The sequence below is a fragment of the Anopheles cruzii genome, chromosome 2, assembly GCF_943734635.1.
Source record: "Anopheles cruzii chromosome 2, idAnoCruzAS_RS32_06, whole genome shotgun sequence".
NCBI classification, from domain to species: domain Eukaryota; kingdom Metazoa; phylum Arthropoda; class Insecta; order Diptera; family Culicidae; genus Anopheles; species Anopheles cruzii.
The window spans coordinates 340,412-357,919 of NC_069144.1; the positions used below are offsets into that span (position 1 = coordinate 340,412).

General features: G+C 49.5%; 2 protein-coding genes across 2 annotated transcripts in view; one reads left to right on the plus strand and one right to left on the minus strand.

Annotated features, from left to right (window-relative positions):
- The window catches only part of LOC128268698 (cytochrome b5 reductase 4), a 32,298-nt gene extending 20,444 nt beyond the window's left edge, over positions 1-11,854 (plus strand). Inside the window, exons 3-6 of the mRNA XM_053005889.1 lie at positions 6,140-6,355; positions 6,482-7,577; positions 9,122-9,211; positions 10,848-11,854. Coding sequence (XP_052861849.1) covers positions 6,140-6,355; positions 6,482-7,577; positions 9,122-9,211; positions 10,848-11,106 — 1,661 coding nt within the window. The 3' untranslated portion in view covers positions 11,107-11,854. The remainder of the gene's footprint in view (positions 1-6,139; positions 6,356-6,481; positions 7,578-9,121; positions 9,212-10,847) is intronic.
- Positions 11,855-12,484: 630 nt separating this feature from the next.
- Positions 12,485-14,046, minus strand: LOC128268087 (parkin coregulated gene protein homolog). Its single transcript, XM_053005101.1, has 4 exons — positions 13,872-14,046; positions 13,527-13,808; positions 13,303-13,452; positions 12,485-12,645 (listed from the first exon to the last, which is right to left on the minus strand). Exons 1-4 carry the CDS (start codon positions 14,044-14,046, stop codon positions 12,485-12,487), a joined length of 768 nt encoding a protein of 255 aa, XP_052861061.1.
- Between the last annotated feature and the right edge of the window lie 3,462 nt (positions 14,047-17,508).

Sequence of the window (17,508 nt, forward strand, 5' to 3'; positions counted from 1 at the left end):
CCATGAGCCCGAGTAAGTAATGTCCAGCGATTTTGTCGCTTTCCTTGTTTTTGGTTCCGCACTTACGACCTCTTCTTTATCGGCGCTTCCGGTTCGGCATAAGAAACGGGGTTAAATTTCAAACCCAGTTCCTCCGGGCAGCAGTTTGGCCGAGGAGTTCTTCCTGTGAGTGGGGAAAGCGATGATAAACCCACTTCTGGTGTGTCTGCGCGTAGAGAAACACTTCACTTTCGTTCGCTCGCGTTAACAGCACCGAAAAGGATTGGGATCCGGGGTTGATACAGGGCGTTCTTTGTGCCGCAGCCTAAGCCAAGTTGTTGGGGAAAGGATTTTTAAAGCTCTAAGCTTCGGCATCAGCAAATGGTTCGCTCTCGACTCCACTTCTCACGAGCTTTGCATCTGCGAAGAATGGTTCCTTGCTGAGCACCTTCTGCAGCGAATCGTAAATGGTGCACCCTTGTGTCCCGGTTCCGGAAGCGTGTTTCTGCTGCAAACGAAAACCGGATTCTACAACGCCTTTGACACTCGAACGACTGAACAGACGGGGACCTTTAAATTTGAACTCAACAGTTTGGTTCGAGAGGTCTTACCGAAGAGTGTAGAAATATTTACTTTGCTTAGCTTTCGCTCTGCCTCCCGTGCTCTGGCGTAGCTTAAACCGTGCCACGAAGGCGTATAAAGCATTAGCGTGTTGAATTATGGACGCCGCCGGACAGGTTCGCGATCCTCGGGGAGATTAGTTTGCCGGTAGACTTTGGCGCTGAGATGAAACGGCGTCGTTATGGATAATGTTAGCCATTTAAAATGTTTAAGTCCAGTCCTACGTTTCTTTGAAATTTGCATCCTGTTTATATGCTCCGTGGAGACTTACTTTGTCTACGACTGAGTTCTCGTTACCAGCTTACGGTGTATGCCTTTGAGTTTGAGGTCGAAACAAATTAGTTTAATTAATAAGCATCTCGCCTTTATCTTTCAGTGCACTCAGTGGTTCAGGCACAGCAACGTTATCGAAACTGTGTCCAACCCGTGCCCTAATTGATTCATGCTGCCTTCGGTTGGATTGTTTGTGTTCAAATTAAAAAACTTCAACTTCGCCTATACAATGGCCGTCACAAGTACCCGAAGGGCTCTTTAGTTTGCATGTTTTCGCAGAATCTTTTCTCCAGGCGACACTCCCGAGTGAGTTTTCATTTAAATACTACTACGAACGAACAACCGGCCACAGTGGCATACACAAAGGAACACAACCGAAACAAAGTTTTCTATTTACAGGGCACCATTCGCGAGCGGTGTCGTTGGATTTGGGTTCCGTTAAGGCTTTCTCGGGCCACCAGTTGTCGGTCCAAAAGGAGCATCTAACGAGAACACATTCCCGGAGCAATAAAAGTAAATGAATCTCCACAGTGTACGTACCGTTGTCTCAGCAAAAATGCTGATTGTTTCCCATGGCCTTGTCTATCCCAATTCCGGCTAAATATGGTAGCAGATGGAAACCGAGCAAAGCACATAACACACACAATCATTGCCTAATATAAAACGTTAACTTATATCGTTTGCCAATGAAACCGTTGTGGGCCAGAAAAAAAGAACTCTCCGACCGTTCCGACACAATTCGCTGTCTAAGATGCTTTGTCCGGATGGATCTCCTTCCGTTGGTCACGTTGTTCCGGGGAGATGATCGAGCGCGCTGCAAAGTCGCGTCACCCTCGGAATGGTCCCTCGGATCACGGAGACAACCTCCAAAACCCGAAACCGTTCAGCGCCCGCGCGCCGGGGACATGAATTATTCAGACCGCCCCCTGTGTACTGATCCCGAAGCGACGGCGATGGCGAAATAGCGTCGCTTTATTATGCATGCCAGGCAAACACCGTGCTCCGTGGAAGACGCTCGGAAATGAAAAACGGGCCGTGCCACTTGCATCAGCACTACTCTGGCGCTCGGCAGCAGCAGAAGGTCAACTGCGAAGGGTTGCGCAGCAGTTGTTTATCGCTCGCAATTTGCGAACCGGCGGCATCCGGGCATCCCGTTCGTGTCACCATTCTGAACGATGGAACCACTTTTTCTGGAACCGCTGTACCGTACTGGATGGTTTGGGAACGAGTGAACCTTGCGCTCTCGCGCTTGTCTCGGTGGTTAACGACTTTTAAATGCTGCTCGATCGTTTGCAAAAAGTGATTTACAGTCAATGTTAAGATTAACCCTCAATGATGAGCTTAGTCATTCGCTCATCTATTATCAGTGATAAATTGCATATATTCTATTCTGCGACACTCGCTGTAGGGTAATTCTTGTCAATTCATTAGCGAGTGGTTCATTTTGTGGCACTGAACCCTCTTCTTGGACAACACAATCTTTATTTTCTATGATCTTTCGAAGATTAAATGATCCTTCGGAACACAACAAGTTAGCTGCCTTATATTTGCTTAGGTTTTGTTGTGCTGTGTTAATGAAGTAGATAAATAAAATTAAAGAACCTCCGGTCCGGACCGGTCGGGAACAAAAAATGTAAAGAGCCGCCAGTTAGTCCGGTCCGAGGTCTGGCCACTACCAAACAAAAAATGCTGTTAACTTCATCCTGATTTGTTTCCTTCAAATCCGTGTTCCGTTCGCTCTTTTTCCATTTCCCGTGGCCCTTTTTTTGAAGCCCCCGGGTTTACCCCTGATCGAATTCCATGCGCACGGCACCACGGGCCCCGGTTCCTTCGAGGGGCCCTTTCGTCGCGGAAGGTTTCGCTGGAATACTATGCAAACATGATTACCGAATTCTCGGAACCGCCCTCCCGCGTGGTTTGATTGACCAACCGATTTCTTAGAGTCCCCCGACGCGACGCGACGCGAACTTGAAATGCAATGAATAAATCAAATCGACTCGGCTTGGCCAAAGCCGTGCGATTGCGACGGAACCGAACCGGTTTTGTGGTTAGGAAAATCGGCAGCGGCAGCGAGTTAAGTTGATTGATTTATGTTGTTAAATCTACCCGGTACACGATGGAACCGGGTCGATAACATTTTGTGGCGCGGATCGATAGTCGACTAAGGGGCTGGGCCATAAATCGTTGTTAATAAATTTTCGCCGGCATCATATGATAAACATTGGCCCGTGCTTCCCGTGCTCGGTTTTGCCGGTGTTCCGGAGACAAAATGGCTTCGCCTTTTTACTTCGCAAATTTCCACACAAATCAGAAAATGTTTGTTTTTATTAGGGAAGCCCCCGATGGAAGGACGCCAGCAAAGTTGGTATTCTAATTTAGGAAAGTTTATCGCGCGATCACGCACATTCGTAGGAAACAAAAGTCGGAAGGAAAGTTTTCCTTCTCGGAAAAATGATAGCGGCGCAAAACACGAGCCGGCACCGGGCCAGGGCTTCGGAGTTTCGGATCCCGTTATCCGTAACACCGTTCGCTGCTGTTAATCGCTTACGGTTGGTTGCCGGTTGCTTAATTGTGAGCCCCGAATCGAAGTCAACGCAAAAAGGCACACGATACGATGTTAAGCAGGTTAATTTTGCGATTCGCTGAACTGTAAAATTCATAAATCGCACCGTGAAATTGATTCTCCATTACGTGTTACGTTAGGCACTGTAATGTAAGGCGCAGTTAGTTTGTTGGCCAACGTACGGAACGCTAGCATCTCCCCGAAGAAGCCTGGGAAGCAAATTAACCTAAGCATCCCCGTCAGCGCACCGATCGATCTTCATTATCTTCCGTCGCATCCGTTCTCGATCTTGCTGGGCCTGGACACTAGTCTTGCTATCAATATTGTCGCTGCCACCTATAAGTCGTTGCGTGATGGGGCCTGTCACAACAATTTTCTTCGGTGAAGGGCTCACCGGCAACGAGAGGCTATCGGAAGCATGATTGATGAAGTCAACACCCGTCAAACTTGAGGTCTTCCATCGGCGGCCGAAGCCGGATAGCGGACGCTGATGTTACGGGGCGCGCTGTGGTGTGTTAACCTTTTTTCGGGAAACATTATTGTTTCAAAATTAATACCAATTCTTCCTCGATTCGGTTCGTTAACTTACGCTTAAGGAGTTGTTGTTGAAATTTAGCTGTTGGCCAACTTCTAGAGGCTAATAAGTTATGACCTCTAGCTTCCGGCTAACTGGCCCCTTAAATGTCGCCTCAAGATTAATGCCGTCCACATTTTTATCGTGCCACTTTACACCGAAAGTTGGGAATAATTAAAAACACCCGTCCATCTCAAACCCGTCCGGACCCATTAACGCATTAACGAGCCGGCGCTGGCCGTCCTATTTTATAATCGTCCCGCGGTGGTAAGCATTGCCATTAAAAGTACGTTTAATTTAATCGCCTTTTCGACACCGAACAATATTACATCGCCCGGCGATCTTCGCGGCTGACTCTGCTACCTTCCTCGCCGGAAATAAACCGATCCGATCTGGGCCGGGCCGGAGGGTTTATTGATAACACATAATGCTCTTCCGAAGGCCACCAGGCGTCTCCATCGAGGGTCGCGAAGGTCTCCGGTCGAAGGATCCATCGGTGCAGTTGAGTGGAAAATTTTGCGAACTTCCAACGGATCGGAACGCACCCGGACGGATGGAACGCGACTGGATGATACTGTTTATTGGTTGGTAACGAATTTAGAGGATTATAGCACCATAATAAGGTATTATCTGAAATGTGTCCCAGAGAAAGAGAGAGACGAAGCTGCTCCCGTCGATGGCAGCAAAAGAATGATTACAGAAACTTCTTCGGGAAACGGGAAATAATGCCGCCGCCACCGAGAACTGTCTCGAAGACAGCACCGGCGGACGCAATTGATTTGCGCTCAGCTTCTCAACGACCTGTGGTGGCCCCCGGGAGGGGAGGCCGCTTCCCGTATGTTTTCGGCCCAATCAGGCGTAGCGATGGCGAAGTATCTTAGCTGTGGTGTTTTGGGTTTCTTTTTCCTACGGCCACCGCGTTACGGAATTCTCGGAAAGGAACCGACCCGGCTTTGTGTTCACGTTTGGCTGATTGGAAGAATCATGTCTTGATTGTGTTTGGTCTTCCTTTTTTGCTGTGCCATGAAGCAAAAACAAACATCAGCAGCAGCAGCAGCAGCAACAGCAAGTACGCATCCGTAATCCAAACTCAACCTCCGATGGGAGCTCCCAACCGAAATGCGCGAAGCAGCCATTTCAGATCAATAACAATCAGGCGGCCGGCCGGGTGGCGAAAAGAAAAACGGATTCGTTAAGGGCGCATTATTGTCGTGTTCCATAGGTTTGGGCGCAGTTTTTTATGCTGTCAACATAAAATTGAACGCCGCCGCACCTTGGCATATGCGATGGCAAATGTTTACCTTTCGATAACAGTTTTATCGTGGCGCGAGCGATGATGTGGATCAATTTCAAATTGGTTCTTTTACGATACGACGCATCGGTCAGTAATCGATTAGAGCTTTCTTCGGTAGCATATTGTTGGATGTTGGTTTTAACTTTATATCAATTAATTAGATTATAAAAATAGTTCTACAAAATAGTTCTTAGCATTTGTAGCAAATTCCAAAATAGATCTAAACCCAACAGAGAGCTGGAAACGGCTTGAATATCTTGCATTCCAGCCATTCAAATGCGTTGGCAGCTTCAAAATGGCACTGAACGCAGTTGCAGTCTTCAAGGAATGCAACAACGCCTCACACACCAGCGATACAGTGCATTCTTGGGAGCCCTGGCCGATGGTGTGGCATTCTTATCGTGCTCCGATAGCATTCCGATCCTCTGTGCGAAGAGTCATGATGGATATTGATCGGGCACTTCGAGCTGCCACGTGCCACACACGATTGGTGTTAAAAGATTGCAGACGTTTCGAGACGGCCAGCTTAAAACACTAAAAAGTCCTTACTAAATGCCGTGGCCGTGTGGTGCGCCCAACAATCTGCTCAATCATTCTGATGCGGGATTAAAAAGGCCTTCCCAAAGGCTGCGGTGGTTTTATTCGGCAACGCTTCTCATCTATCCCGAGACCGAACCGAAAACGGACCCGCCGCCGTCCATAATTTATGATCATCCCTCGGCCGGAGCCCCGGTGGCCGGAGTTTTGGGCCCGTACGTCATTATGGAATCATCGAAGGGTTTTAATGTGGCGGACTTTGGTTGCTGTTATTACATTTTTTTCCCGTCCTTTCCAGGCAACCCACGGAACAAAACGGCCCTGAAGCCGGGCCACTCGCTGATGGACTGGATCCGGTTGGGTAACTCGGGTGTCGATCTGACCGGCACCGGTGGACGCGTACAGCCGGTAAACCACGCGGAACTGGCCCAGCACAATCGACCGGACGACGCCTGGATGGCGATCCGGGGGAAGGTTTACAACGTGACGCGCTACATGGACTTTCATCCGGGAGGTGAGTCGTAAAGTTATCCGTTTCGTCTGACCCTTTTATTGTAGAGCCGCGTCAGTCGGTCAGATCTAATTCTTCCATTAAATATGCGTGATAGTATCATAAATGGACTGTTCGTGTTTTCTGCAGGACCCGATGAGCTGTCGCGTGGCATTGGCAAAGACGCCACGAAGCTGTTCGACGAAGTGCACGCTTGGGTGAACTACGAGTCGCTGCTGGCCAAGTGCTACATCGGGCCGCTGCGTACCACGGTCACCATCACGCTCACCGATAGCGGCAAACCGAACAGCAAACTTCCTCCACCGCCGCCCTCCTTCCTGGCCGTCAAATCAACCGTCCCCGCCCAAGCCAACGCGCCAACGACTGGCACGTCCGACGACGACGGCCAGAGGACGAACATCACGGTCCTGCCCGGGAGCCTCTCGAACGCCTCGATCGTCAGCTCCGACAGTGACGATTCGTTGAAGCTTTCCATTCCGATCGTGCCGCGGTTCGATTGGATCCAGAAGACGGCCGATCTGACGCTGGTCTTCTACACCCGCACCCTGGCCAACCCGGGCGTGATCGTGGAGTACGGGGAACGGGAGGAGGACCCGCTCACGGTGACCATCCTGCTCGAGGCCAGCACACAGTATCGCTATCGGTTCCGGTTGGCCAACCCCGTTCGGTGGCCCTGCGCCGTGCGCGCTTCGCTGGAAACGGGCAAGATCGAGCTGGCGTTCACCAAAGCAATCCCGGCCCTTTGGACCGGGTTCGGTGAGATGGAGCACGAGCGAAAGGAGAACTGCGAGATGCGGCTGCACGAGTACGACGTGACGACGAGGCTCGAGATCACGCACGACTCCTGTGCGCTGCTGCTGAAACCCAAGAGTGATCGACTGCTGATGGTTACCCCGGTCGGGTATCACGTGTCCGTGTCGGCCTCGATCGATGGAGAGTACGTGTCGCGGAGCTACACACCGGTGCCGGCCAGTTGCATCGGAACGGACTGTCCGACCGGTTCGGTGCCGTTGCTCGTCAAATCGTACCCGGACGGAAGCCTCTCGAAGCACCTAACACGGCCAGTTCCACTGGCCACGGCGCTGCAGTTGTCGCAGCCGAGCGGGAACTTTGGACTGTGCAAGCTGCGCCATCACAATCGGTTCGCGCTGCTGGCGGCCGGCAGTGGACTGACGCCAATGGTGGCCTTACTGAACTATCTGCTCGACCGCACCAGCAACCGGATGTGAGTAGTCTGCGTTACTAAAATTCCCCGGAGGTTGCCGAAGTCCCAGGCACATTCTCTTTAATGATGAATATTTTATTTAATTTGCCTGAAGGCCGGCCTTCGCCAGGCCTTCGTCGACCTTTGTCGACGTCAAACCGCTTTTGGCTGACCTATAAAACCGCATAATCTGCCATTTTTAATAATTAAGCGCGACGCAAAGACTAAAGGATCCTGAAACCTACTGCGGACTATTAATAGAATCAGATGGAAATGGTCAACATGATCTCGCTGTGAAGTCCGTATAAAGCTGCGCCAGGTTGACTGTCGGCAACTGATAAGGCACTGTGTCCCAGTTTCCTAGTTCTAGTTAGGGTTCAGCATCAGTGTGTCACTTCATAATTTGATAATGAAATTTAACTGGCTGATAATTAAGTTGACATTAAACAGTGAACAAAGCTCTGCCTCCAAGAAGGGCACCCTTCCAAACTATGACCCACTTCAAGTACGCTCGCTCCCAACTAAGTACTCCTGAAGTCTTGGGTCGTCTCAATACTAGTTAGGATTTAATTTGAATAATTAAAAATCGTGCAGCCCCCGGACCGGAAGCAAACAGAACGTTGATACGGCTTGCGACCTCTACGGAACCGTCACGAGCGTAACGACACTTGATGCTGCTCAAATGGATATGATAATTAACCGACGGAGAGACAGAGAGAGGGTCACCCTTTGGCCGACGCACGACTTATTTAACGGGAGCAAACACTATCCTTGAAACGCGGGAAGCAGCTGATGCTGGTGGCCCCAAATTTTGCGGACCTTAAGCCCCGGAACTAGTGAAAACTCATATCATTTCTGCCATGCGCCATCGTTTGGGCGGGCGGACGGGCTTACGGAAGAGCGGCTCTAATTGGAAAATGAACCCAATTAAATTAATTCCGGTTGCGGTCGGTTGGGCTTTTGAGATTCGGGCTGATGCGAGGAGCTCGCAGAGCCCGACCGACGCACATAAATCGGTTGGCTCGCATTTGGGAAACAATTCCTATTAAACTCGGTGAGTCTGACATAATCCGAGGGACGGGCGTTTATCAGACGGACACGGCCAAGTAATCATAGTTTTACTCCGAAGATGGATTTTACGAGTTGCTCTTCCCAAAAAGTTAGAACCTCCAATCGGACGATATTAATTCGATTAGATTCTCTGTTAAAGTCTTGAACATTTTCGATTGCTTCGGAGCGGAGCATCGGAATTATTTGTAGCGATCTCGTTATAATGATATCGAGCAGTCGAGCAGCGTTAACGAATATCGTCAAGTATTCATTGACCAGTTTTCTCCGCACAATCGAAGATTACTTAAAACAGTTTATTTGTGACAATCAACGGTATCGGACGTACTAATCTATATCTCCCGATCACAAATATAAAAATAAAGAAATATTCTACATACTTCTTGTGAGTCGAAGAATGCGATGAAATTTATGCGAAAACAATGTCCCACTGCGAAATGTGTCCACTTTAGCGCTGACGCTTACTCACCTTCCCAATCAACTTGCTTCGTCCACAGAGAACACATCGCCGTGCTGTACTTCAACAAAACCGAAGCGGATATCTGGTGCCGGGAGATGCTGGAAAATTTATGCAAAAAGGACAAAAGGTAATTTATCGCCTGCGAGGTGACGGTGTCTCCCGCAGCAGCTCCATATTGCTTTCCTCACAAACGGATGATTTTCTCGAGTGCTGCTGCTGCCGGTTTGTTACACACATCCTGTGGACCTCCCGAGAGTGTCGGGAGCTCTCGGGCGATGGATGGGCCGTGTTTTTTGGGGGGGCCAACGAAAAGAGGGAAACCATAATTCTATTGTTTTCCATCCATTGACTCTCTGTTTCTGGCACTCTCCGTGTCGGGTTGGGACTTAGTCGTCGTTCGGTCGTGAGGATGCGTGTAATCTATTGAACGGTTTGTGTTACATTATTCATGACCCCCTGGGCAACACCAGAAACAATGGAATTATGCAACCGCCACGATCGACTGTGTTGCAATCGCACTGTGACAGGTCTGGTCTCGTTCAACATCCGGACACCCGGACAGTACCGTTTGGAGTATTTACTTAACTGCGCACTTCGGAATCAATTTAAATACGAAGCAATGGCACTCGTTTGATTAACGGCGTCCTTCCTTCTTTTCGGAGTACATCGATCTGGTCGAAGTTTTAAATGCTTTGATTTGTGTTTCGAATTAAAGTGCGAGACGGAAAGTAAAACAGAAACCGAGACCCGGGAAACGGTGAAGTTGACAAATGACTTCCCAACTTTGGCGCCGGTGGCCCAAGAGAGGAAGCAAACTTTGCGTCGGTTCGCTACCAGCGGCAGCACCGAAGGGACTTTCGTAGCTATTATGCCAAAACCGCTGAGACCGAAAAAAGTCGTTATCACGATAACAAGCTTCTCGCCGAATCGACGTTTTGTCGGAAGATATCGGATCGTTCCAAGGTTTACAATACTTTTTAATGGCAGAAAGTGGCCAGAAACACCATCATTCTGCCTTACGTTGTGAATAGATATTTATTGCTGCCCTATGATCTGCACATACCGAACGCGGTCAAGTTCTCTCTCACACATACACATGAGCCCGTTATTCTTCATACTCAAAACTATTGGCGAACAGAAAAGCAAGAGCCAGCAAACTTTGTCCATCCCATGTGCCCATCCGTGGTAGCGTAGGACACGGGTTCCGGGTGCAGTGGTGCAGCAGAGGAGTATCTTAAATTAAAGTGCCCATACAGGATGCCGACAACGCAGGACATTCCGCCTCCCGGCCACAACCACAGTGCCCCACAATTACCATTCTCTCGCCGCCGACGGGTAGATGCTTTTAATCTACGTCGGCGCGGTAGTTGGAGCCAATGCCCCCGTACTCTATCACTCCTTCTGGCCACCGACCGACCAGATCGGACTCGAGGCTATTCTCGGCATAAATTAAATTATCATACCGTCCGCAGAGGTGCCTGGTGGTTCGAGTCGGGCTTGCCATGCGGAGCATTGGAGCACCACCCAGGTGTTACCGGTGCCATCCTTCAGCTGGGCTTTAAATAATTCATTAAAAAGTGCAGAAACTTGCCAATAAGTTTGCATCGTAAAACGAGGGGTGACAAAAGAACTAATGAGCAGTACGAGTTCCGGTGTCCGTTTGCTACTAAATATTAACTCAATAACAACGACGTGGCAGCGACAACAGTTTAATGTATATCCTTCCGCATTGTCCGCCCTCTCTCTCTCGCTCTCGTTCGCAGGTTGACGGTGGTACATTACCTGTCGGAAACGGAACAGCCACCGGATATTGCTGTGCCGGACGTTCGCGCGCAAACGAGGCCGGCCTACGCCCATGGCCGCGTAACGCTCGACATCGTCCGCCAGCTGACAAGCGTCGGGTCACCGTTGTACGCGAGTTACTGCTGCGTCTGTGGCCCGAAACCGTTCAATGAGCTGTGCCTGCAGTACTTCGCGCAAACGGATCATAACCCCAAACATCTGCACTGCTTTCAGGGTTAGGCTGGCCGAGCCCGATCGCGGCGGTGCGCTGCATTGTGATAGAGAGAAACACACAGAGCAACAACCGCGGGAACCATATTGAGTTTGGGCCGCATGTGGGTTCGAAAGTAGAACATAAGCTTTTTAGGTCACGCCACACTAGGAGCTGAAGCTGTAGATTAACCACTAACCACTAGGAACCAATTCGGAACACCAGAAGCACCAAGCGTAGTGTAGATCGTCGCCGGATTCGGCATTCACTTCACGGTAGTCGCACTTTGTCGCTGTACTATCGTTTGAGGGGCCCACCACAATCATCGTTTCTTGTTGTTGTTGGCAGAACGTTGTATTATTGTTGTTGTGTAGCGGAGAAGTACGAACCGAAAAGGGCCACAATCGAACCAAACACACCCATACACACACAGGAGGACATACGGATGCAACGGATATGATAGATTGGACGGGAGCTGTTTTTGTAAATCATTATCGGATACAAGATGATAGACTTGCCTTTCGGTTCTAAGACAGCGGACGTCTCTACACCTTATGTTCACCAGTTCTAATAGTTCTTTTATCGCAAACGGCGTATGCAATACAAAAACGGGGGCCACAGCCCCAGAGCTGACAGAGTATACTCAACGGAGCCCCGATCGACGGTTTCGTTTTCGTTATTCGACTTCAACATGTGTTACCCCGTGGGCCACTGATATTTTATCGGAGAATCGGAACCCCTTTACCCCCGCAGCCAAAACACAGTGTATTATTACCGGATGGCGGCGGCACAGGAACCGCGAACGCAGAATAAATATAACGCCAGATGTGTCTATTTTGAAAACATGAACCTGCTTTATTTCGCTATCGGCTTATTGGTTTATCTAGCGGCACCACGCGGGGTCATAATGTCTCTATCTTAATCGTATGGTGTTCCGTGTCGTTTCGAAAGAATAAGCGCTGCAGAGGAGGCTACCCCCGGCAACAACCTTAAGGCAGTTCGGTTCTTAAGATTCAAAATTATGCTACAGATGTGCGCCATTCACGAGGACTCCACGCATTGGTAAAATTTGCATTATCTACTAAACCTAACGATTCACTTTACCTAACCTCACTGAGCTAATTCATGCTTATGGTGTGTGTTACGTCTGCGGTTGCGGTACATTGAGCTTAACCTAATTTTTGGCACTATTGTGTGTGTGTGTGTGTGTGCTCGGACACACGATATACGATGGCCATTAGCACCACACGCTTGACCGCCACACACTTCCGGCGGACGGTCCTGGAACGTGATGAAACTATCAAACGGTCGAACAATAATTCTCCGCTCCGAAACATAAAACACGTACTAACCGTTGCTGTTGCCGTTGGCCCCCACCTAGTTCCGGTCAGGAGGGCGGTCAGTCGCTCAGTTCAGGTAGCAGGACTCGTACGTCGGGACCATGTACTTGATGTTGATGAACGCGTCCTCGCCCCCGTGGCGTTCCAGCACCTGGAGCGTCTCGTCAATCAGGTCGCCCACGTTCATGTTGTTCTTCTGGCCGTAATCGATGGCGTCACCGGAGTTAACTGTGGAATGGACATTCAGTGAGGTGACCGAAGACACATAAATATTTGACAAAGACTGTGTGAATTTTGAGACAAAATATTATTTAAAAAGACCCAAAAGGGATCTTCTCTAATTGCATATGGATTGATTTATGGATCTGGGGAACTGGATGTGCTGTGGAATAAAGTACCGGGCGCCTCCATTCGATTTTCCGACCCCATCCCGTCACGTCATCTCGAATCTGCCGCATCTGCCCCAACTATCTGCGTTAATGAAAGCATTTATCATTCGACAAACGAAGCCACAGCCATTAATTCCGACCGACAATTGGGGATGGCGAAAGAAATGAAGTGGCCCCGCCAGGGGCTAACACGCAATACGCGGGGAACGGGGACAATTAAAAGTACATTCCCCATCTGCTTGCGTGCGGTCAGTTGTAAATTTGAAAAAAAGGCTACCAAACAAGAGAGGAACTGCAATTAACGGATGCCGTCGGCGTGGCGTGCCGTCGTTCGGTTCGTGCCACGGGAAAATGCGTGACTTTTAAACTTAAACAACGGCGGCGGCACCATTGGCCCCATTAGTTTCGAATCGATACCGGATGGGCCCGATCGACCCGATAGCGAACCTTCGGGAGAATCCGCAGCCCGAACCCAGCACCGCACCAATATACTTACTGTTCTTCACCTTGTACGCGTTAAACATTGGCAGCAGCTGGCGGTAGAACGGTACCAGGGCCGGCCCTATCAAATCGGACGACATCACGAGCTGCTGGATGATTTTGAGCGTGACGCACATAACTTCCATGTTGCGCGTGTTGAGCGCATCTACCGAGTGGAGGAATCGAATCGATTAACACGCAAGCGGCCACGACACTAATGGCCACCCTTCCCACACTCACTCTTGATGGGGATAATTAGCTGCGGAATGACGGGATAGATCTTGTCGCCACCGTGGGCCAGCAGGTCCTGGACACCCTGCCGGGCGTACGTTTTGTACGGGTGGCGCGTCTCCGAGAGGCCGTCGAAGAACAGCGGCAGGTACAGGCCGTAGTCGAGCTTGTCGATGTCCACGGTCCAGGCGATCTTGTCGCCCCCGGTCAGGTACTCCATCTTGATCGGCAGATCGCCCCGCTCGTAGTACATCCGGAAGGAGGTGGCCTTCGGCTGGATCATGTAGCGCTCTGCAAATGGAACCGGACAGTAAGTGAAGGACGTGCGAAGAAACGGCCACAGGACTACGTTACGTTTCTGGGTCTTCGGTGGCGCCATGACGTAGGTATTCTTCTGCAGGGACTCGATGGAAAACGCAGGCACTGGGCGGAGCGCAGACGAGGCACTCTTGACGCTGCGCACGGGTCGGGCAGCCGACAGGGACCGCACCTCGAACAGGAAGGACGCTGACGACGATTTGGTGGCCATGGCTTTACCACGGGAGCGCCACGCTCGGACAACGGACCTGCCTTCTTGTGGACTTCGGAAAGAAAATCAATCGAAACACGCACACACACACAGCGAGCGCACCCGGGGTCTTAGTCCTTCGCCCGAGGAACTAATTCCCGTTCATCGGGGGCGCCTCACACAACAGCAAACTCAAGGACTCGTGGAGCTGTCTGGGAAAATAATTGTGGCAAAATATAAAAATCACTACCCGTCGTCGGGGCCACCCGGTTTTAATCCTTTGAATGTCTATCCAGAAATAGACCCAACCCGCGCCCAGCGCGCAGATAACAAATAAACAACAAGAAACGTGTGTCCGTCCCCGGGAACTGCACAGCGCCCCTTTGGAATGCTTTTACATAAAGCCACACTGCCTCTGCGCGGGCCGACGGAATGTGAAAATGTTTAGTTTTGGTTTCGGCGCCATGGCAACCGTTACGGGCCGGGAAAACGAACAAACGACAGCGGAAACGGCCCACTCCGACTTGTGCGCAGCGTTGCGTGCGAGAAGCGTCGCGTTCGAGAAGCGTCGCCGTTGTGTGCAACGCTCTGGCTACAACCCTGACAAGGAAAATTCGATTACAGGGTGTATCAAAGTTTGTGTGATTTTTAATAATGATTTCGAACAACGATAAATGGAGGATTATTTGGAATAAATGAAACCGAGGATTATTTATTTACTCTCAGCGCGCCGCCGTCTCAGCAATCCGCAAGCTGTCGAGCACGAACGGCTGGAAGCAGCCGGCGTTTCCATTGCAGGGCAAGAGCATATGGGGCCAAGTGCATCCTCTGCTGGCTGAAGCAGTCCGGCGTGTTCAACCGGAAGCTGGGCATCCCGCGGATTTGCAGCATCGTCGGAACGCCCTCGATACACATCGTACGGGATGTGTTTCCCTCTCAGCATACGTAGCAGCTGAAAACCCAGGAAACGGCTCCTGTGCTGCTGAGCCCGATCTAAGCCCCCGTTCCTTCCAAGATGGACATCACGTGTGGCAAGGTGGTGTCCCTGTTTGCCATCGACGGCGGCCTCTCGGTTGACTGCGTCCGCCAAATAAATAAACCAATTATAATAGAAAGCTGGTGATCGAGGACGAGCTCGTCGCGTGGATCTCCGAAAACGGCGGCTAGATAAGGGTGTGGCCAGCTGTGTGATGTGTTCAATTGTAGTGTTTCTCCTTAAGACCCACGGACAACATAATTCTGCAGAACTAAAATTGAGCCATGCGCTCCATAATGAGCAAAACCATAATGAGCTGGAACACGGAGTGAATGTATCGAATATATAAGTTTATTTGCATTTATGTAGGGCGGGTACCTAATACAGCATGTGTTTCGCTTTTTACATTACTTCGACTGCCGAACCGCGCGCCGGCAGGCGCCATTTTGTTGTATTCAACTAAGATTGCCTTTCGTTTAACCGTAAGTTGTAGCATCAATTTACAGACACAGTTAATTACATGGTTTTGGTTATGTTGTTGCGATTAATATTGTAACACGTTTCTGTATGTTGCCCTGCAAAATGTGGTGCCACATACGCTTGGGTCTATTGGTTGCCCTGTACGGTTTGTCCTATCTTTGTATAGCTAATACCATCGCACTGTTCGGGACGCAGTGTGTAATGACCGAAGGACCGAAGGTGTAGTGTAAGTTGAGCGACGAAACAAAAAAGGGCATACCCGCGTTGCCGTCACAGAATCACAGGGTAGTCGCTGTATAAAACACTGATTAGATGTGATGTTAGTGCCACCGGAGAAAACTGAGAAATGTCGAAGGACAGCATACGAAACGATAACGTGAATATTTTAGCCTACGGTAAGTCTTAGCTGGGAAGTATCACATCACTTTTGGTAGCGATAATCCGTGAGCCCATCCGAGATTTTCGGCACCTGGCACGTCAACAGTCCATAGAGTACGACTTTCATTCTACAAAAACCACGTGATGTATTACTTTTCTGTCTATTCTAGTTCATTATTGGGTTAGTATTGTTTCACTGAAATAATGCCTTCGACAATCTCTGCCTGGGAGTGGTTTCTTGTCCCACACAACTCGCCATCGGTTATTCAGCCAGAACGGCAACATAATTTACCTAATGCGTGATGCAATATGCACATTAAAAGCGTAACCAGGCTTACCGCAAAAAATGCTACATCGAAAAATATTCTACCAACCAAAGAGTCGCGATCTCTGACGATCGCGTTTCGGAAGAATCCATTTTGTACCAATCTCACTGGATGGTGGGGTTAGAATGCTTCCCTCCAGTCATTTGAGCACACCAGTCGATTCTCTTAGCACCGTGCAGCGCATTCAGTGCCTCGTTGGAAAGAGTAAAGTCGTAGAAGGGAAGGAGTACAAAATCGGAGAATCACAGCAAATTTACTAGCATTATCATACCTATTACTATTGGTTAATTTCTTACAGTAATCAGCAATTCAAACAATACAGATAGCTCTACCGAGACAGAAAGCGTTCTCTTCGCCCTTCGTCTTATTGTGTTGCCCTCAATCCCTGACCAGTGCGCGTCAAAGGCAAAACGATACCGTAAGACACAATCTGTGAGCTGCACTCTTGCATCGGACGACTTCCCATAGTCGGGACCTTCCCCGTGGGAAAACAAAACTGACAGAAATGACTGGAAGCTCAACGAAGAGACTACTCGGATCGCACACCATACGCAGCTCTACTCTGTACATCAAATAGCAAGCACCGCGAGCGTTGAAGTGAAGCCACCTCCGTTGCCATGTAACACACACTGTTGGGGGGCATATTATAACTCTATTGGTTCCACAATCTACTACTACTGTGGGCCGAAGGATTCCGAATGATTTGTCTGCTTTTACATCATGCTTTTAGTATAACGCTTAGTATTGCTTTCAGTGTTTTTCTTTAAGGAAACTACTAACGGGCTAGAGGTTTACGAATGCATGCATTGTCTCTGAACGACTGGGCACTACGCAACTGGCAACCCAAACGAGAAACTTTAGGCAGTCAAAAAGGGTTGCGCCACAAGAAGCTGGGTTTCATTTGTTTGATATTTATATACTGTTATACGCTCTCTCTTTCTGCACGCAAACGCCTTCAAATCCTATTGCACGGCACGGGTCTTCGAGTTAGTCTCTAAATGTGTATGCTATGTGTGGTTACAATGATCGCAGATGCGAATTGCTTCTAAGATTGCAGCAGGCAGGCAGGCAACGTATGACCCCTTGTTCATTGGGACACGACATGAGACCGTGTCGAAGAAGCTGTCGGTTAATGCCTGGTGCGATTCATGTTTTCTGTGTGTACTATGATGCGCTAATGCAGGCATTGTGATGCGCGGTGGAAGATGTCGGATGCTTCAATCGAAACGGGGATCCAAGTACACTGGTTAAAAAGCACCAAAATCGTTCGCTGTTGCGCACCAAACAAGGCTATCACTGATTCAACAAAGTATTAGTTGCTAT

What these genes read in the sequence shown, in the direction of transcription:
- LOC128268087 (XM_053005101.1), bottom strand. Translation starts at nt 14,046, where the DNA reads ATGGCCACCAAATCGTCGTCAGCGTCCTTCCTGTTCGAGGTGCGGTCC. An exon ending in GCCACCGAAGACCCAGAAAC is followed by an intron (nt 13,809 to 13,871) that starts GTAACGTAGTCC and finishes TTCCATTTGCAG; the next exon opens with AGCGCTACATGATCCAGCCG. An exon ending in CGCGTACAAGGTGAAGAACA is followed by an intron (nt 12,646 to 13,302) that starts GTAAGTATATTG and finishes TCCATTCCACAG; the next exon opens with TTAACTCCGGTGACGCCATC.